This window comes from Semicossyphus pulcher, unplaced genomic scaffold (assembly GCF_022749685.1).
Source record: "Semicossyphus pulcher isolate SPU_LCO1_2020_fin unplaced genomic scaffold, fSemPul1.0.p SCAF_2, whole genome shotgun sequence".
NCBI classification, from domain to species: Eukaryota; Metazoa; Chordata; class Actinopteri; order Labriformes; family Labridae; genus Semicossyphus; species Semicossyphus pulcher.
Genome location: NW_027211693.1, coordinates 17,559,691 through 17,580,052, shown reverse-complemented (window position 1 = coordinate 17,580,052; position 20,362 = coordinate 17,559,691). Strand labels below are relative to the sequence as shown.

The 20,362-nt window shown below is 41.5% G+C and overlaps 3 protein-coding genes and 1 non-coding gene across 7 annotated transcripts in view; 1 reads left to right on the top strand and 3 right to left on the bottom strand.

Moving 5' to 3' along the window:
* macrod1 (mono-ADP ribosylhydrolase 1) overlaps positions 1-5,265 on the bottom strand; it is a 124,689-nt gene extending 119,424 nt beyond the window's left edge. For both annotated transcript variants that reach the window (XM_069669793.1, XM_069669792.1), the window contains exons 1-3: positions 4,796-5,265; positions 3,990-4,088; positions 3,513-3,620 (exon numbers count right to left, since the gene is read on the bottom strand). In XM_069669793.1, the coding sequence (XP_069525894.1) occupies positions 3,513-3,620; positions 3,990-4,088; positions 4,796-5,213 (625 nt within the window). In that variant the 5' untranslated portion in view covers positions 5,214-5,265. The remainder of the gene's footprint in view (positions 1-3,512; positions 3,621-3,989; positions 4,089-4,795) is intronic.
* Positions 5,266-6,373: 1,108 nt separating this feature from the next.
* On the top strand, positions 6,374-18,577 carry fermt3b (FERM domain containing kindlin 3b). Its single transcript, XM_069669567.1, has 15 exons — positions 6,374-6,537; positions 7,740-7,882; positions 8,499-8,732; positions 10,091-10,207; positions 10,349-10,517; positions 11,837-11,939; positions 12,047-12,154; positions 12,866-13,000; positions 13,323-13,369; positions 13,495-13,619; positions 14,021-14,127; positions 14,255-14,476; positions 14,673-14,797; positions 15,247-15,388; positions 15,817-18,577. Exons 2-15 carry the CDS (start codon positions 7,759-7,761, stop codon positions 15,994-15,996), a joined length of 1,938 nt encoding a protein of 645 aa, XP_069525668.1. The 5' UTR covers positions 6,374-6,537; positions 7,740-7,758; the 3' UTR covers positions 15,997-18,577.
* trnaw-cca (transfer RNA tryptophan (anticodon CCA)) lies at positions 8,223-8,294 on the bottom strand. The gene has a single exon. It is a non-coding gene; the product is annotated as a tRNA-Trp (tRNA).
* On the bottom strand, positions 16,475-20,257 carry trpt1 (tRNA phosphotransferase 1). Of its 3 annotated transcripts, none has more exons than XM_069669568.1 (8): positions 20,207-20,257; positions 19,573-19,876; positions 19,269-19,353; positions 18,632-18,801; positions 17,492-17,669; positions 17,365-17,421; positions 17,166-17,276; positions 16,475-17,071 (listed from the first exon to the last, which is right to left on the bottom strand). In XM_069669568.1, the coding sequence occupies exons 2-8, from the start codon at positions 19,639-19,641 to the stop codon at positions 17,049-17,051; spliced, it is 693 nt and encodes a 230-aa protein (XP_069525669.1). In that variant the 5' UTR covers positions 19,642-19,876; positions 20,207-20,257; the 3' UTR covers positions 16,475-17,048. The 3 variants fall into 3 exon arrangements, with proteins under 3 accessions (XP_069525669.1, XP_069525670.1, XP_069525671.1); XM_069669569.1 differs by having other exon boundaries at positions 19,269-19,350; XM_069669570.1 differs by lacking the exon at positions 17,365-17,421.
* Positions 20,258-20,362: the final 105 nt, after the last annotated feature.

The following is a 20,362-nucleotide window of genomic DNA, read 5'->3' as shown; positions in this document are numbered from 1 at the left end:
TACCTGATCAATCAGGGCCGACTGAAGAAAGGAGGGCCGAGTTTCATCTGTTAATTCTGTGTTTGAAATCACAAATGTGTGCACGTCTCATTATGCAAACATCCATGAGTGTGTTTTTATACGTCTGCAGTCAATTACTAACAACCAGCCAGGTCCTGAAGCCCCCCGCCTAACCTGCCTACTAGTCTGCCAGTGCAGCGTATAATTGGCCACAGTTGGCTTCAATTGAATGTTTTGCTGCTTTAGGGGCTAAATGATTCTTCAAGGCCTTTCAGAGCAGCCAGAGAGAAGACACAACACTCCCCTCCGCATGTCAAAAACCACAGGCTGCTGTCTAACGCCGAAGCTCTTAAAATCTGTAACAGGAGAATCATTTTGGCAGCAATTTTCCAAATGAGCGTAACTAACTGTCTCAGTTGTAATTGCTCCGGTGTCCCTGGATGTCGGCTCTCTTTTGTTTTAACTTCCCATCCAGTGCGACTCACATCACTCACAGCCTCTTAGTCAATCAGTTAGTCATCGGCCGGAAAGGTCAGCTGCTTAGTCGACAAAATGACCACAGAGACAGGCGGCAGGCCAGCCGATCAGTCACACAGAGAAGAATGATCGGACTCCACAGCCCAAAACCCCTCTGTGGATACCCCGTACCTGCTTGTTGCCATGGCAATGCAGTATGAGGCTTCAATACAAGCCTGTGTCCCCTCCCTGCCTCTCTTTTATCCTCTTTTCTCTCCTCCTCCAGACTCTACCCTCGCTTTTTGTCAGTCGGCGTGCTGACTCGCTCTCACGCTCCGTCTCTCAGTCATGTTTCCTCTGGCGCTGTTGTGTTTTTCAGCCTCCCCTCCCTCACCTTCCCTCGTCCTCTCTGCTAAATGGCACTTTACTAGCTGTTTCCTCTTGTTAACTCCGTGCTGCTTTGCATGGTGCGACTCTGTAAAAGCTCTAGTAAAAAACGCGAAGTCGCCTCTACAAAACACACAGAGGCACAAATTAAAATGACTTCCTGCATACACACACATAATTACTCAAACATTTGTCGGCAGATGCATGCATGAATGCTCGTAAGCACACACACCAGCAGTAAATGAGAGTCAACGATCAACATATTCAGTGGATGCTGGCACAGCGTACACCTGCTGACAGTCAGCTGCCAATGAGCATCTATCATTTTCTGCTAAAGCCTCATCATCAAGCATCATTTAGGCTTGCTGGCCTGCCTTTCTCTCCCCTGTTAAACCGCCCGTGCCAAGACTCCGATTCAATTTCCCCCCAATGCCCAAACAGCCCCGTGGGAAAAGGTCTCAAGTAAATGAACTGGCTTTGAGCTCCATCTAATGGTCACTGGGAAAACTCTGATCCTGCTTGTGTGTGCTGGAAATCAAGTGGGCTGAATGTTACATATGTCTAAACTAAAAATGGATTTTTATAAAGATTTCTTACAAGGTAAGAGAAATATTTATATTAATCAAAAATACTTCATTTATCCTCAAGGGGAAATTTGTGCGTTGCAGTTGCTCAATACAAACTAGAAGCATGAAGAAATATAGAAAATATAATTAGAGTAAAACTATGTAAAATGTGTTAATTATATACTGGGAAATATATAGACAATTGATACAACACTTAAATAATCAACAGGTTAATGCATTATAAACTAATGAGTAGTGGCAGCACGAGCATTACTTAAAACAATCAGAGGTTTGTTCGGTTGTGTAAAAGATCTAGTGTCGCCAAATCAAACCGCTAGAGGAGACCACAGACTGTATAAAAAGATGGACAGCATGACAGCTCCCTAAAAGTGAAGCCAAAACATTTCGAGCGCCCCCTGTTGACTGGCTGCAGTATAGGTCATAAAGCCCGCCTCCTCCATGTTAACAGATGGGACATGAGTCAAACTATAAAATCAAAATACACGCCAAATACATTTTTCTCAAACATGGTTTCTGTCATTATAGTTAGTTCTTATCATGCTGATTCACGTCCATGTGTTCATTTCACATCTGACAAGTTTATGTTAATTAGTTATTTGGTGCTGTAAAATGGATGATTGACAGCTCTGTTGACCAATAAGGCTACTGCAGCCGATCTGTTCCGGATTAGCAGAGCAGAGGAGGAACGGCGAAACGTAACTAAAATAATCGCTACAGTCATTGAAGTTTCCATATCTGTGAACGTTAACCTCAGACCAACACAACGAAGCTGTTCTGCTGTTAAACACGCCGGCGTGCAGGATCCTTGCTGTTTTTTCAGTAAGGTAAGGGTGCGTTTGGTTAGCGGAAGTGGCTACGGCAGCGTCACCCGCCGATCTATACTGCAAAACTCTGGCTCCAAATGACGTCACAATCGCAAGCTGGCAGCGCCTATCACCGGGGGTATTTTGGCATCCATTCCATACAATGAGAGCAGATGGAGAAGCGTCGTCCATCTATATATACGCAGTCATGCGAGAAGACGACATCAACAGGACAACATAATGAATATGTGCAGTGCCCTTAATAGAACCAAACGCATCATTTAGACATGCAGTATGTCCTCATCGTTGTCCATTTGAATATGTTACTATTACTAAGATATATACCAGTACTAACACACTGTATTTATATTCATAACAATATCTATTTCACTGTGTGTCCACACTGGATCAGCACACAGCCTCTTATAAACCACAGTCATACGCAGCACACCTGCCTTTGCAGTCTTGTTCGTCTCATGTATGTTGGTTTGTTGTCTGTTTATGAAGTTGTAATGTGCACTATTATTTTTTAGCACCTGGTCCAATTAAAAAGGCATTTCGTTCATCTGTATACCCTGGATTTGGATGAATAGAAATAAAGTTTACTGGACTTGGTCATTTACCAAATAAAACTATGGTGAGCTATTTTTGCAGATGTTCCAAGTTTTTGGACCAAATTCTGCCATCACAAACGCCAGCTATCACTAGACTTTATATAAGGAGTTGGAATTGGTCTTTAAAAGTCCCATCAGTGTAACTCTGTTCAATTTACATAATTCAATTTCAAAGGATTCTGTTCATAATCTGTTTTGTACGACTGAGGCTTCACAGAAAAAGCGAGCTCTACTTTCAGGTTTCCTCCTTTTGAAGTTTTCAGGGAGACCGTCAGCAAAACTCCTGATTCTACACCTTTTTGTTGTTCTTGTATTGTCGTGTGCCGTGTGAACACGACCTCACAGAAAACTTCACAGTACAAACATGTTGGTAAGTATATTTAAGCCTGTAGCCGTCCCTCCCACACACAGAGAAAGCATCATTGCCATTATCACAAGCTGTTCTGTGCTACATTTCTGTACAGTTCTTGCTGATGGATGCACAAACAGACTGGAGGCTGCGCTCAGTGTTTTAATCCATAATCCTCTCTCATATTCCCCACTGGTGCCTCTTCTTTGTATTGTTCATATGCATTTACCTGTTTATGCATGCTTTTTTTTCCTGCTGATTAATGTTGTTCCAAACAGACAAATGAAACAAAATTATGTTTTAGTGACACACATACCTGCATTGACGATAGCATCTATCTCCAGCTTGGTGATGTCGCCGCTGTAGAGGGAAATCTTCTGGTCGAACTTTTCATTCTTCGGGTACCGAGGTTTCCCAGAACCACCTGATAAGAGGACAAACACACACACACACTGTAAGTTCAGTGTGAGGATCAGTTTTATTTACTTGGTAAATTACGCTTCTTATACCCTTGTCTATTCTGGAACATTTCAAATAGATCAAAGCTTCTGATATGTGACAATGTATGTTTTACTAATTTGTGTATCTTCATCTTGTCGTTTCTGTGTGTTTAATTTTGCTGTTGTGTGTATGTATGAGAAGCTCATATTACACATATTTCAAAAAGCTGCTTCAAACTCTCTTCAAATTTTTATGTGTAAATAAAAAACTATTGATTTCTCTGCCTCCTTCCCAGAAAGGCTCAGCCCCACATGAGCTGGACAGTGACTTTGACTGATGTCGGGTGTCTGACCTGCAGTGGGAGTCCACACAGGGACGTCGTCTAGTGGCACAGAGCTGGAAGTCCTGTAGTACTGACGCCTGTCCTTCACAGGCAGAGACAGCAAGACCTCTGAGAAGGAGAAGGGAGGAGAAAGAAGACAGTTAATAATGTGTTAGGTAGATATATTTTACTTTATATCTATTTTAAGGATCAGAGAAACGTGTTAATTTGAGCATACTAGATTGACAGCAAAATACTATTGTGTTCGGTCAAAGCATCACTTCCCTGGTTACTGTTTTTTTTAGCATGACTATATTTATTCAATATATGCTAGGCAATATCTAAAACTGAATGATGTACTTGCTTTTCTTCATTTGTTTACAATTCTAATGGTTCTGTTGGTCAATTAAAATATAACTTCAAGGCAAGTTAATTATTAAAAGTTAACATTAGTAGCAGTGGTAATGTATTTAAAAGATTTCTATGGAGACATAGCCTATATCATGGTTTTATACATTTTGAATGTTGAGTTTATAGTGTGCTTATTCTACTTTGATGTTATAGGACAAAGTATTATACTTAATTAAGTCTGTCAGATTTAATAGTTCGTTAATACTATTTGCTTTGCTGTAATAATTGTTTGGTATCATGATCATCCATTTTTTAGCATATAGAATTCCGGATCAGTTCCACATCTGTCAGCCAGTGACTGACAGCTAGACAGGTGTTTGGATCATGTGACAACATACACGTTTTTTGTGGGCAAAGCACACTGCAGAGGAGCTTTGGTAAAATTTATTTTAAAACTCTTCTCGGCCTCTGTAGAACAGTCTCACCCTTTGTCTCCTTCCAGTCCCCCTCGTCGGAGTTAAGGTTAACTTTCTGGGCCATGGCAGTGAGGGTTCCGGTGTGGAGAGACTGGACCAGAGCGGCTGTGCTCACTCCGAGGGCGGCACCGAGCGCGAGCTTACCCAACCAGCCTCTCCTCCCACGGGGTGAGGAGGAACCGGTCCCCTGGCTTGACTTCCAAAGTGCTGCTGTCGTTGTTGAAAACCTCTCAGCTCGGAGGGCAGCTTTAATATGGCCGCGGGCAGGACTTGTTGCTGGCTTCCCTCCAAGCTGGGGGCTTCCAGGAGTCAGAAAGTGTTTGAACTTGACACCGGCTCCCTGGAAGTTAGCACGGACACGGTGCAGAGGGCCGGTGTTCAAAGGGGCTCTGATGTGTGAAAACAGAGCTGATATTTGCTGTGCCATGTCTGAGTGACAGCGAGGGGTCTAACGGTTCGTGTTACTACAACTTCACAGAGACCAGTGCCCGCTAAACAGTGGTACAGTTTCGCTTTCGATACTTTTACAGGGAACCTAAGCAGTCAGGACTCGTGCCATTTTTGTTTTGGACGTTAACGTGTGGAATGTACCATTTATAAGGGGGTGCCTAGCGACTATCGCTTAACGACAAACTTAAAAACATTGTCAGTATGCTTAAATATGGTGTTCATCGCCAACAGCAACTTCTTAAATTCATACACAATGGAAATGGAATACGAAATACAATGTTTTGCTCTAGTTTCAGTCTCAAGACAAGTGTAAAACCCCGACTCACATGGCATGGGAAAGCCGAAGCCTAACACCACAATCTCACGCCCCCTTCAGGACTGTCGGAAATATTGGAGTTCCATGATTACAGCACACTGGAAGACAAAACAAATGAGGATAGTTTAATATAACATGCGTGGATTGTGCTTGGGGCTGTTTTAATTATCATGAAAGTTAATCATACATCCTCTGTAGAGAACAGGACGTCTGCGGAATATAATAATACCATCACAGATTATAATGATATAATCCTTGCCAACATTTCTGCGAGACGAGATCGCTGTGCTTGATTTCACGTTGCCTGTAAATGTCACTCAATTCAATTTTGTTTGAAGATCTACTATAGTAGTATAGTTTTTCATTTGTTTTCATACAAACCGTTAGGGTCAGATTGACATTTGAAAGTCAAATTACTTTTCCCCTAATCAAACCAGTGAACGGACCCTCCAAAATAGGCTATTATATCATACAGCATTAAAGCTTTTGTCATTGTAGAAAAAATTGTATTTGCTTTCATAGGGGTGTCCCTAATTATTCTCAACTTTGCATCTGACAAGTCAACATCAAATGCAAAGCAGTGTGTGTGTGTGTGTGTGTGTGTGTGTGTGTGTGTGTGTGTGTGTGTGTGTGTGTGCGTGGCATTTAATATCTCATATCTAGTCTTCCACATATGCTACATTCACATGCACGCACACACACCCACACGTTGTCTGTGCATCTCTAACACAGCTTGTCAGTCAAAAAACTTGAACCCTTTTCACATTTCCGCCTGGCGGAAACTGACAAAAAAAGGAACCAGCCTTTCTTGACAGAAGTGACACCAGCAGCACAGCTACACAGACCACAACCTGCCCAGCCCGAGAGAGGAGAAACTGCTGCACTCTTTTCACAGAAAACCTGAGAAACTTCTTCAGAGATCTGACAGAGGAGCAGGGGTCACAGAGTTTCCATCTAACCGACCTTTGGACAGAGAAGACTGACGGTATTGTCTTTTATAGTGTGTGTGTCTGTGTGTGACGGCATGAGAGGAAGGGCGAAAACAAGAACAGAGAGAGAGTAGGGGCAGGGTGTGAATGTGTGAGGCTTTTGTATATAATGTGGGGTCAATTTTAAGGTCACATCAGTTGGCAAAATTTAATGTAAGAAGGAAACTAGTCACAGATGAAAACTTATACTAACAAAGTCCAAATTTACAGAGTTTGGGCCTCCAAAAGGGGAAAGGCCCGGCATGTCACCTTTTCATCATTACAGAAATATGAGGCTAATAAACACATTTTAATCCTAAAATGTAATATTTTTGGGATCAGCTTAAACTTGCATACACATGCAGTGGGCTGCTGTATTGTCATTGGCTGAACATCTCACCCTGAGCGGGTCAGAAAGCGGAAGTGTCTGAGCCTAGTGATAGTTCAGTCAGAAACAGGAAGTGTTCATCAAACTGGACATGTTGCCGGAATCAACTCATCAAATGTCTGTGTGTGTGTATTTGTGTCAGTGCTACTCAGTATCATGTGATATTAAACCATAAGTTTTAGTCTGATTGGCTGTTGTATGAACCTCTCTTTGTGTCATTTGACATCTGAAATGTTCTAGAAATCTAAAGCAAGTTTTGTATTATCCAATCTATGAAGTTTTGTCATTAAAATGCTTTTATTAGTTATCTTATGTTTCACACTCCTTTCACATCAGATTCCTTCTTAAAAGTTAATTTAAGATGCCTGTTTGTCATTTTTATGTACTGATATGTAATGTTATTCTGAAATGTGATGTCATGTTTCATCAAAAAGTATCAGTTCTTACTTGTGACATGTATAGCTCTCTAGAATAATAATTGCTTAAACACACAGCAAGGCATTATGATGCATCTGAACATTTTTTTTCTTCTCAGACCTGAAGAGAGTGAGAGTGAGAGTGTTGAAAATGATAGATAGAATAATCTCGCTGAAGTGAATCATCTTGCTCGTCGTTTTGTCCTTGGCTGCTTTGCCTGAGCTGTCACACGTTTGTGCTACACAATTACATTCTTCACACTCAATAGATTATTTAAAGACCATTTGTTGAGAGGCTTTTCATAACAATGTGTTAGCAGTGTAGCAGTGTTAGTTAATCATTTCATTCACTCTCTCTATTTTTCTTCCCTGCTTTCCTCTCCTGTCTTGACATCTGTCTACTCTCCTCTGTCAGATCTTCTCTCTCTCCCAGTATGGCGGCATGGGACCTGTCAGTCACAGTGGAGGACCTGGGCCCTGATGCCCCACCTGTCACCCTCAGCGTGGCCTCTGACCTCCACGTCGGAGGGGTTATCCTAAAGCTGGTGGAAAAGACACGTGGGTCACCGTCTGTCTGCCTCAGTTTGTCTCAGTCTTTGTCTCAGTCACAGTACACAGACTAAAAATAGTTACATAATCTGCATGGACATAATGTTCTCTTTTGAAGAAAATGCAGGTGACTTATCCACTAAAAACACTGTCACTGTTTTCCAGACGAAATCATCCATTACACTACTTTGTAGTCACTGCCTGAATACTTAGAAGTAGCACAGTAGCACCGCAAGGCACTTCATGTTACCGTCTATGCATACAGTACAATCTATGTTAACATTTGAAATGGGACTACTACAGATACAGTTTCCAATATTAAAAACATAAAGAGACGAACAATAACATATGACCCTGACGTGATTTGAACACGCAACCTTCTGATCTGGAGTCAGACGCGCTACCGTTGCGCCACAGAGTCTACATACAACCTCACCGTGTATCATCTAACTATAGTATCATTGACATTCCCTGCGACGGTGAAAAAAGCAGCTAATAGTTTATAAAATATAATGTACAGGAAAACTCGAAACATTGCTTTAATGATTAAAGAAGACACATTTAGACTTCACACATCGGTGCTTTATAATAAAGGATGTAAAGTCTGTTTGTGCGTCTTCTGCAGAGATCAAGCGGGACTGGTCGGACCATGCTCTGTGGTGGGACCAGAAGCAGCACTGGCTGCTGCGGACAGCCTGGACTCTGGAGAAATACGGCATCCACGCCGACGCCCGGTTGCTCTTCATGCCCCAACACAGGCCAATGAAGCTGGGTCTGCCAAACGGCATCACCCTGAGGCTGAAGGCCTGCTTCTCCAACCCCGTCTTCCGTACTGTGATGGGCGTCTGCAGACTGCTCAGTGAGTCTCGGCCCTCTGTATGCCTCTTTTCTTTCATTCTTTCTTTCCTTCTTCGTTTCTGTATTTCCATCCCACCTTTTTACTTTCTTTAGTTTGTTTTTTTTCTTTTTGTCTGTCATGGCTAGTGTGACAAGGACAACAGGAATAGGACCCAAACACAGATAAAGGATGAAGAGATGGTGCAGGAAAACAATTTATTCACAGAAAAACAGAGTACAGGGACCCAGAAAACTAGTATTGGACTCGAAGCCATGTTAACAAGCAACACTGTCAAGTGTCAGAGTAACAAAGGATCTGGACAGATATGTGGTAATATATCTGAAAAGTAGATAAAAGGTCAGGGGGATCTGGTGGATGGGTGAAGAATGGCAAGGGACTACTTACTTTTCTTTTAGTTTCTTGTTGTTTCTTTTTATTATATCCTTTGTTCATTCCATCTTTCTTTGATACAGTATTTCCTTTCTACATCTATTCTCATCACCTCTTGGTTTTTTAAATAACTCTATTTCTATTTATTTTCATGAACAAAGAGGAAGTTTGACCCTGACCTGATTGGTACACTAAATCTTCTGATCTGGTGTTAAGTGGGCTACCGCTGTTTGCCACAGATTCACTATTTTAAGGAGTGCAAAAGTCAGCTGATCAGCTGACAAACAAAAAGTAGGAGGAGAGTTAAATTTAAAAAAAAAAAATCATAAATACATTATGACTTATAAAGTTGTGGGAATACGTTTTGGCTGTGAACAAAGCTTGTTGCAAATGCATTGCTACTTTGATAGCACCGCTTACGTTGATCTTAAGGTCATTAGAACATTCAGCCATCTAAGCAATAGCAAGACACACTCCCATTAAACCACACTGTTTGATAGCGCAGCTTGGTTCTCTGATCAACAGATACCTTTAGATAAGATATGTGCTTCCAGCTGAGCTTGACAAGATCAGATGTGCTACCATCGCACCAGTAATTGGACTTTTTATCAGATGACAAACCGGTTTTGGGCGGTTAGATTGAAAAAAAATTATTTTGATTTCCTGTTGAAGAATGGTTCAATTAAATCCTCTTATACTTACAACACAATGATTGAGTAGCTTGAATTTTAGCTAATAACCTGAGTACTTAAAGAGAATGCAACATAAACTTTATAGTTATTGGGTCATATGTCTTTGCATTTTTAGCACAGCTTATTCGAGAGAAAGATTGAGTAAACTGATCAAAATCTGGATGTGTAATTTAGTTCACCAGCTGTCCTTCTATATATTGATTCTGTCAGTATTATAGCTGTCAGTCTGTCTGTCAATCAGTCTGTTTAATAGAGCTTATTACTTCAGCATTCATTTCCTCCCTGTTATCAACACAGATATCCGTCACCCTGAGGAAATGTCGCTCCTTCGGCCTGTAGAGGAGAAGAAGAAGAAGAAAGACAAAGACGCAGCTGTGGAGATCTACGACCTGACCGAGGTGCCGCTCTCCTCGGGTACCCTCATCACACTTCATTCACACGCTTTATAACTGGTGGTTCTTGATAAAAAAAAAGAGAAATTGAGCAATCAAACTTTTATCATAAAGTGCATTCCCTGTACAATTTGACCACCACCCTTCTACGTCTTCTTGGCAGCATCCCGGCCCAGCCTGTATAACGGCATGCCAGCTCACTTTGCTGACTCACCTCAGATGGAGGCCATCTACAAGATGCTGTCAGTCACCCAACCTCCCCCCGCCCCTGAGGTCATAACCAAGCAGTACCGGCCAGCCAGTGTGGTGGACAAGGCCCACATCAACGGCAGGTATGCATCTACACATATTGGTGTGTTAAACCCTATTTTATTTATAGTCTAGAATACGATACCATCACAATGAGGAGCTGTGGCGTTTAAGACAAGAACACTTTTACACGCCACAGTCCAACAGTTTTGCTGTTCAAACACATATTATATATTACAGCAGTGTTTCTCTCTCTTTATATCTGAAGGTAACCACAGAGATTTTAGCTCTTACCCTTAATAGAAATCATAACTTGTAATATTAGTAGAAGCGTAGCTGTTACAAATAACATTACCAGTAGCCATAACCTTGTGTCAGTAAGCCTGCATGCACAAGGACTCTGAAATGGAAGCAGCTAAGTGGAATCCAGCCAACATTACTTTTATGAACACCTGAGCACCTGTACTACTGTGTTATGTCCAGATGTCTGCTGTAAAAGAGGCCTGTTGAAACGGATGACGTAATCTAGTTTGATATATCTCCCTCTGATAAGAACACTGTGTTCATACTGTATATAGTAGCTCACACAGGTGCATGTTGTTTAGCTAATTAGAGCAGAGAATGACAGCTCGTGCAGACCAGTTACCCTGGAGACATGTTGGATCTGTGGCTATGGAGCTGAAGGAAGCAGGTTCAGACTTTGTCGCAGGAAACTGTAATTCGGTTGACAAATATTCTCTCTTTGGTCAGCACTTACTATAACGTAAGCTGGGTTATTCTACACCCTACGCTCACAGGTGTATGGTGTTAAGAGAATGAAATGCACCCCCAAGAAAGACTTTGAGTTAGATTCAGTTCAGCTAAAGCAGCTGCCTCCTTACTGTGAGGTATGGAGTTCAATCCAGCTCTGTCTTATATGCTGTTGGTTGATAAAGATACGTCTACCGCCGCTCTATGATTGGAATATAATTGGAGCTTTTTGAAGGGTTTCAGGCTTCATGATATCCTCTGAAGCGCTGCCATTCCAGCTTTAATGAGCACCCTCCAGTTATATTCAGGAAAATTAGCTTTTTCCATTTTCATTCTCTTTGTACTTTGTCTTTATCACTTTCTCATATTCAAGCTCAAATCTGCTTTAAACTTGAGCTGATTGTCCTGTAATAGACATTGTTTCAAGAGCAAGAAACGCAATGATTTTAAACATGAGATAATCAGAAGTTATAACTGCTCATTAGCATTATTACTCATTAACATTGAGAAGTCAAATGGAACATATATCTATACATTCATGTATGACAGAGAACATGGGGCCTTTCAGGTGTTTGACAATGTAGAAAACTCAATAAATACATTTACATTCTTTCATTTGTTACATATAAAACATTTATCCGTTCCCTCTCAGGTGGTTGGACTCGTCCCGGTGTCTAATGCAGCAGGGCGTCCAAGAAAATGACTGTCTCTGGCTTCGCTTCAAATACTTCTCCTTCTATGACATAGAGCCCAAGGTGTGTGTGTGTGTGCTTATGTGCAAATGCTGTTTTAAAATATGCAGTATGTGAGTATGTTTGGAATTGAATATTCCCTTGATTTCCCTCCATCTCTGACCGTGCAGTACGATGCTGTGCGTCTGAGCCAGCTGTACGAGCAGGCGCGCTGGGCCATCCTGCTGGAGGACATCGACTGCACCGAGGAGGAGATGATGCTGTTTGGAGCTCTGCAGGTACAAAACTCTGCTGCTGCTGAAGCAAGTAAATGTGTGAGGCAGCAGGGCTGAAAAAACATATGAAACTGCATGTTGAAAATAGAGCATAGAAAGTGGACTTTTACCTCTATTTTTACATGTTACATGTTACTGGATCTTAAAAGTTCCCCTATTTTGATGCAAATATTGCCAAAAATATATGATCACTATGAGAAATGATAATTTGTCAAGACAGGTTAAAAATAAAAATCTATCTTTTACAGAAGTCTATTTAAGAGTATGATAAATACATCACTGGACTGGAAACGCTCTGCATGTTTAACTTGTTAGCAAAAGAAAAGCTTGTTGTCACCTTTGCCCACTTAATTCATACTGAATTATTTGATAAATGAATACAGGAACATTTATAATCTAAGCTACAATACTGCAAAACCATGACTGGTTCAAAACAGAATATTTTAAGGACTGTCCTTCAAGAATAAGAATCCAAATTCCCCCCAAAAAGTTGTGTTTTTTGGCTTCAGATTGGAAACTGTGACTTCCTTGAGTAGTCATGTATATGTATATATTAGCAGACCACATTAATTAGGACCTTGGACTGGAATCTAGTTCAACTTTGTCTTTATTTCTTTTAATTTCCTTCCTTAAAAGGACTAAAAGCAAATAGTATCCAGTTGACACAGCTAACAACAGCTCACATTTCAATTTTCTATATTCCAACTCCTGCAGTACCACATCAGTAAGGTGTCTCAGTCGGAGCCCCAGATGCTCAGCTCCAGTGCAGCCATGGACAACCTGGAGTCGGCCCTGCAGTCCCTGGAGGCCAAGATGGAGGGAGAGAGCAGCTCTGCATCCGAGATGCTGGTCAGACATTTTTATATGTTACTGTGTCACTGAGAGTCAGCTGGTGTCAGGATCACGGATGTCCAACCTGACTCCTGACAGATGTGGCTGACACTGACTCGACACATTGTTTGCGGTTAAACCTCAACAGCACCTGCACCTTCTTTGATCTGATTATCTTTAGGGACTCAACATTTTACAGTTTACTTGAAAGACAATGTAAAAGAACCAAGTAGGGATATAATACAGAAGGAACCAAAGTTAATCCAAACTATACATTGCTAAGGAGACAAGAGAATATTATGCTTTCCTCCACTGAAAAATGTCCTTGTCTGTTATTCAGGATACCATGACTGCACCCGAACTCAACGACTATCTGAAGATATTCAGGTGAGATTTAATGCAATCACCCATCCGCATCAGCAGAACTTAAAACAACTAAAAAATGTTCCTTCAACCAATAAGTGACATCTTTTAAGTTCTGGTTAACTGAGAGATATTATTGTTTGTTTCAGGCCAAAGAGGCTGACACTGAAGGGATATAAGCAGTACTGGTTCAAGTTCCAGGACACGTCCATCTGTTACTTTAAGAGCAAAGAGGAGAGCATCGGAGAGCCCATTCAACATATTAACCTCAAAGGTACTAAATATATCACTGTATTTGTCATTCTAATGATATTTCCCCGCTGTCACCAATCATTTCCTCAGTTATTGAGTAGCACCATTGCATGCTACAGTATAACGTAAAGCTTACAGAGCAGCCTCCTTGGTCAGGAGATCAGTGCTGTGAACTGCTTAAAGGCTCTTTTTAAAATAAACAAGATTCTGGCCTCAAAAAAAAGAAGTGAAGCATTAATTAAAGAGAAAATAACACTGATGTGAGTGACGACAAAAATACAGGAAATGAACAGTAAGCATGAGTCAGCTTTCACAGAAGTCTAACTGGTCGCTTTCCAATCTTCTCCTCCCATGCTTAATTTCTTTTCTTCAAGTCAAATTTCTGCATTGGATGTTGTGTTAATTATTTTTCCCTGCACACAGGATGTGAAGTGGCTCCGGAGGTGAATGTGGCGGCGCAAAAGTTCCTCATTAGACTCCTGATTCCAGCGCCTGAGGGCATGAACGAGGTCTATCTGCGCTGTGAAAACGTGAGGCCACACACACATTTCTCATCATCTCTGCATGTGACGTCTTTAACATCACCGCTTTCACGATCTCACCTCTCTGACGCTCCCTCTCTCTCTCTGCTCTGTGTCTTTGTCTCTCGCCCTCCAGGAGCAGCAGTATGCTCAGTGGATGGCTGCGTGTCGACTGGGCTCCAAAGGGAAGACTCTGGCCGATAGCACCTACGAGAGCGAGATCCAGAGCATAGGCTCCTTCCTGGCTATGCAAAAGACCAGCTCCGGTTCCCATGGCAACGCAACTGCCAATGAGGAAAGCATCAATACTCACAGTCTGGTGTCGCCGCGATATCATAAGAAGTACAAAACCAAACAGGTACATTGAGGTGTAATTTGTGCAGACACGAAAGAATAATGATAGCAAAGGTTTGTCTCATATTTTCAGCAGATTTAACACCAATCTTTAATTAAGCAATGAGTCAAACTACCGACTGAAAATTCTGCTCATTTTGTGCTGACGACAGCAAAATTCTAATTACATCTGACCTTTGACCTTGTGCTTGCCCCTCCAGCTGACCCCTCGTATCCTGGACGCGTACCAGAACGTGGCTCAGCTCTCTCTGACAGACGCAGTGATGCGCTTCCTGCAGATCTGGCAGGCCCTGCCCGACTTTGGCCTCTCCTACTTCGTTGTCAGGTGAAGTTTAATAGTTCAGTTTAAAGCTTGTAGTACTTGAACGTATGCCAGTTCTCACAACCTGAAAGGTCAGACAAAGTTACATTTAAACTGTGCTGGCTGGGTATATGCTGCTTACAAAAATAAGGGATACATAGTAATAAATTAACACAATAGTTGTGGCTGTTCTAGTATTAAGCCCCATTTTACTTTGGGTGAATTCACCATGTGATGGTTTAGGATTCTGTTTGAAACAAGCTTTCTGTGTGATGTGAAAAACAGTCCCTGTTCCCAGATTAATAGTACTGTAAACATGATTGTTAATAAGCTTGGAAAACACATAAGTGCTATTCCAGCGTGATCCTGCAAGCATACAAGACTCTGAACCATCATTTTGCATGATCTAAGAATGACTAATATCTTGGGACTATTTTGGAAGAAAATAAGCATAAAGTTCTTTTGTCCGACAGGTTCAAGGGCAGTCGGAAAGACGAGGTTCTGGGCATCGCTCCCAACCGTCTGATCCGCATCGACCTGGGCGTGGGCGATGTGGTGAAGACCTGGCGCTACAACAACATGAAGCAGTGGAATGTCAACTGGGACATACGACAGGTGACACTGAAGCTTTTATCCACCTTCTGTCTGGGACAAACGTGTGCAGAATGTCTGACTTCTGTTCCTAGAAACCTTTCACTTATTATTAGCTAATGTTGCCTATGAGGGTTTGTAATGCTACTAGTATATAGAATATTATCTAACTAATGCAAGGTCAAAACTCCACAAAAATTAACATGAAATCAGGCTATAAATTATAAATGAAAACTATGCTGCCAGTATGAGAGTGACCTCATTATCACTGCTCATGAAATGAGGAGCTTCAGTTCCAACAGAGCAGAGCTGAGCTTTTTTAAAGGAGACCCAACGTTGCATTTTGTTACCTTCTGCAATTTCATTAATGACACATTTTATTTTACCCTGAAAAAGCTTTAATTTTAAAAGTACCTCACACATGCTCCTCCTCTCCTGTGTTTCTCCTCCAGATGGCCATAGAGTTCGAAGGCAACGTCAACATTGCCTTTAGCTGTGTGACTGCAGACTGCAAAATAGTCCACGAGTACATCGGAGGTTACATTTTCATGTCGACACGCAGTCGTGAGAAGAGCGACACACTCAATGAGGAGCTTTTCCACAAGCTGACTGGAGGCCACGAAGCTCTCTAAGACTGCCACACACAAATCCTTCACAGCCTGCATTGATTTCCAGCCTGTCTCCACCACATGAAAGAGGATTTTATGTTTCATTCAGTCCACCATAAAAACATCAGAACAGAACAACAAAGGGTCAAAAGAAGATTCTTTTCAAGTGTTACAACCCACTTTGTCAGTCCATTCTAGTTTTTATACAGCCTTTGTTCCACACACACTCAGACTGTCACAAGCTACGTCAGTGGATGGAGGACATAATGGTTTAGACTTATGCTCAAGCTAACTCCTTCTTTACTTCAGATTGGACCACTGCTGCCCTGCAATATCCCTTCGCTCCAAGTAGAAAGCCTTGCTTTGTCCATAGCTGCAGTCTCACTGTCACTTTTTCTTTTTCTTTCTGGCACATTACAGCAGCCACATTATCAGAGCCAAGAATCAACAAAGATAAGAAAAAAAATAATCAAGATGATATGAAATGTTTCCCAAAATAGACTTGAATAAACAAACATTTATTGGAATAAATACAGCAATTCACTTTTCCCTCTCTGTTGTCTTCGCTCCTTATGTTCGTGGCATATGGTGATAATCTGTTATTTTTCACACAGGAAGCTTTGAGCCATTTATCTTCCCTCACATGCTGTGTGTGTGTGCATGTGTGTGTGTGAGTGTGTGTCCATATCTTACAAGAAACTGTTAAGGCAGTCCGTTAAGTGAAACCACAGTGTCTGCATCCTCTGCCTTCCCATACGTGGTTACATGACTAACCACACATTCAATATGTCCTTAAATTTTCCTCCATTCAAAGGCCTGACTGGCTGTAACCAGCAGTCAGAGTGTGAGTCTGTAACAGGGTGATATACTACTGCTTGGTTACATTATTTGGCAAAGGTAAAGTTCCAATTAATTTCCAGTAAGGATGATATCTGATTGGATTGTCCTGATGTTGACCTCACTACGATGCTCCTGCCAAACAAGTGTTAACAAGGGTTAACATCAACCAACCACGGGATGCGAACACAGCCTGTTAGGCTCTGCTTTGACCAACGACAGATCAGTATCCTCTTTTGCTACTGCAAGGGCAGGATGCACCCTGAAACACAGAACAAAACTGACCTTAGTGAACAACAATGCCTCTGCCTTTAATCTAAGTTGTAAAAGAGAAGACTCTTAATGTTTTTTCTTACTTGTTGGTCTTAGTTTTAGGGCTCTGCTGAAGTATTTGGGAAGAAGTTTTCCCTCTGTGTCGCCTGTAGTCAGCAGCACACCGTTTTCTGACCAGAAGAACTCAATACCATCTGCACAGTGAAATGCACACATAAACACATGTAAGAGAGGCTCCTGTTCGACAGAAAGGCTGAACTAGGCATATGTGGCTAAGCTTACCAGCAAGAGCTTTGGGGACATCAATATACACAGCGAGATCACAGTCTCTCCTCATGCCTGGTGGGAGAATGAATGACACTATAGATCTTATTGGTCTAAATGTTGAGCTAACAAACACACAGCTTACCACTGATGACACCTTCCTCTCCTGGCAGGCCGGGTGCCAGGTGGATGTGTGTCCTCTGCATGCGGCTCAGGCCCTGCTGCAGGATGGAGCTCCAGTTGCGGAGGTAGGAGCCATGAACGGCCTCAGCAGGGCAGTCAGGAGAACCAGCCAGGACCGGTTTCAGCTCCAAATCTGTTACCTGACCACAAGAGGAAAAAACTGCATTAACTCTGCATTTATTATGGGGCTACACAGTTTGTTTGACCGGATTAACACAGAGACCTTCCAATGTGTGTTGCTACACTAGTTGTGAGACTTACTTAGAGTCAGGGAAAGATAAAAAACAACAACAAAGTAAACACAATCAAAGTTGAAGATTCATTTCAGCAGTCTGTGTTATTCCCCAATGTCTTTGTGCACCTTCACCCTACACTGATTACACTTATTTTAGAGGATTCAAATTCAATTTTCCTTTCAGGCTAAATGCCAGAGGACTTACAGCATGTGTCAAATGAAAATAGGATTTAAATTGATGTTTCAAAAGTGAAAAGTGTTTCATTATATTTGAGTGCACTCTGTGGAACAACAATGAGTGTGTTTTGTTCTGTTGCAATCAGAACTAAGCAGCAGCAATAGATTTACTGCTATTACGTGTGACAGCTTTATTTCATATTCTGTTCATTTGTCCCTTTACTTTCAGAACCCTGACATGTGGGGTCTTTGTATAAAAAAGTGTATGTAATGTAAACTCTGCATGGTTAACCCATAATTGCAGTAGATGGCTAAAATTAAAGCTGCAAGCCTGCATTTAAAGCACATACTTATTGTTTCACTTAAAATCCAATGTGGATCTGACTAAATATTAGACCTAGTATAGGCATCTGACACTGTGCTGCTGTTTAGTATTAGATCCCTTTCTGTGGCTGCAGAGGGAAAGAGATTAGGAGATTATTATGTACGATGATTCATAAGGACAGAAAACGTTTCTATCTCAAATCAATTTTGATGTTAAATGAATAAAAACTGAAAACAGGATTAGCATGTATCCAGTTGGATAATGCATCATGGGATGGTGGTTTGTTGGAAAAATTAAATATCCTCTACTCAGTGCCCTTTGCTTTTGTTTCTTTGTTTTTAGGAATACTTTACTGCACTGCATACCTGTAATGAATGACCCTGACTTGCTCGAATTTGCAGGCGGCCGTCCTCTGGGTGGGAGCGCAGCTTAAAGCGCTGCTTGTCATTTGTGGCTACGACTCTTTTTACATCTTCCAGCGAGTATGAGCGGAACTGTGGGTGAGCAAGGAGTTCCTCCACAAACAGGAAGCCGTCTATAAGAATAAGAGATGAAATGGTTAGTCTGCAAGGCTGCAAACATTTTAAGTAACAGAGAACTGAGAACAGCTGTTGGTGTTATGAATGATGCAGAAAGTATCAGTGCTAGCTAAAACCCATATCAAAAATCATGTCACGCATGGTCAATATTGTTAATGATGTTGGAGCCCCAAAAGGTTATATTTTGTATCATTAATCTGAATCTGCAAACTCTATCGTTATTTATTTTTATAGTTAATATTTGCCTGAAGAAAATCAAGCAAAGTACAAATAACTCAATAGATATTTAGGAATGACCCGAAAGACATACATGGGAAAGGATCTGTTGATATGCTTTTCAATAAAAAAAGTATACTTTATGTTTGCTATTAATCCATACTTCCAATCATAGTTGTGTCAGAGAGTGAGGCTGTACTAGTCAAGAGAAACTTGTGTTACCCTGACCTGATTGTAAGCAGCTCACCTGTACCCATTTGAAGACCCAACTGGTTGGCTCCATGGCGAAGAGCGTAAGACATGGATTTAGACAGGTGGACATCTCTATCCTGCTATGGGTGGGAAGGAAACAGTCAAAATACACACACGCACACACACACTTGGTTCTAATTATAGCTCTGGTTTAAATTTAGGACCTTGACGTTACCATTTCATACCATTTGTACAACCTTCATTTAAGATAATACAGCAGTGTAATGAGTCATATATATACGTCTCTGAACTATTAAAGCGATTGGGCAAAATCTCATTTATAGGGTTAAATCTCTCACCTCTCCACCACGATTTCCTCGCCTTCCTCTCCGGCCTCTGCCTCCTCTTCCTCCTCTGTCACTGTCCATTTACATACAAGCAATCACTCAGGCCATGATTTGAAGCTGTTGAATATTCTGCCATAAACTATATTGATTTTGATTCAGCGAAATGTTTCATAGAATCTCAGTTGTTGTTGTCAATAAACTCATGGCCAACGTGCGGGCTGTCACTTCCTGATTGTTCTTGCTGTCCGCCTGAAGAGGGCGCTGTGGCTGCAGGTTGCGGTATATTGGCACCACAGAGGTAAAGTTGCATTTTGACCTGGAGAAAAACATTACAGAGATAACAGCTGCAGGTAAGAAAATAGTTATCATTTACGTGCCAAATATGCGATTTCTCCAGTCCGACTTGGCGCTGGCCATTTAACGGTAACTTAGGACTCATGCCGATAAATTCAAAGAAAAGAAGCAGTTCAGTGAAGCTTCCGTTGCTGGAATTTTACACAGAGGCTGGCTTAGCTTGGCTAACTATTGTTAGCAATGTTGGGCTGGAGCTGCCTGTTTTTCTTGCTTGACAACTTCGGCATTTTGGACAATTGGTGTCCTCTATAAATATAAATATTTGATTAGGTTTGACATACGTTTTTCTTACCTGCATGCCATATGCTGTCTTCCTTCTATGTTAGTGTTACAAATATAAATAGAGCTCTTCGACGAAGCTACCAGTGGACTGAAGAATTCGGGCTGGTCACCATGGATACGTAACGTTAGACAAGTTAACGGACGACCTTCCAACTATCAGCTTGAA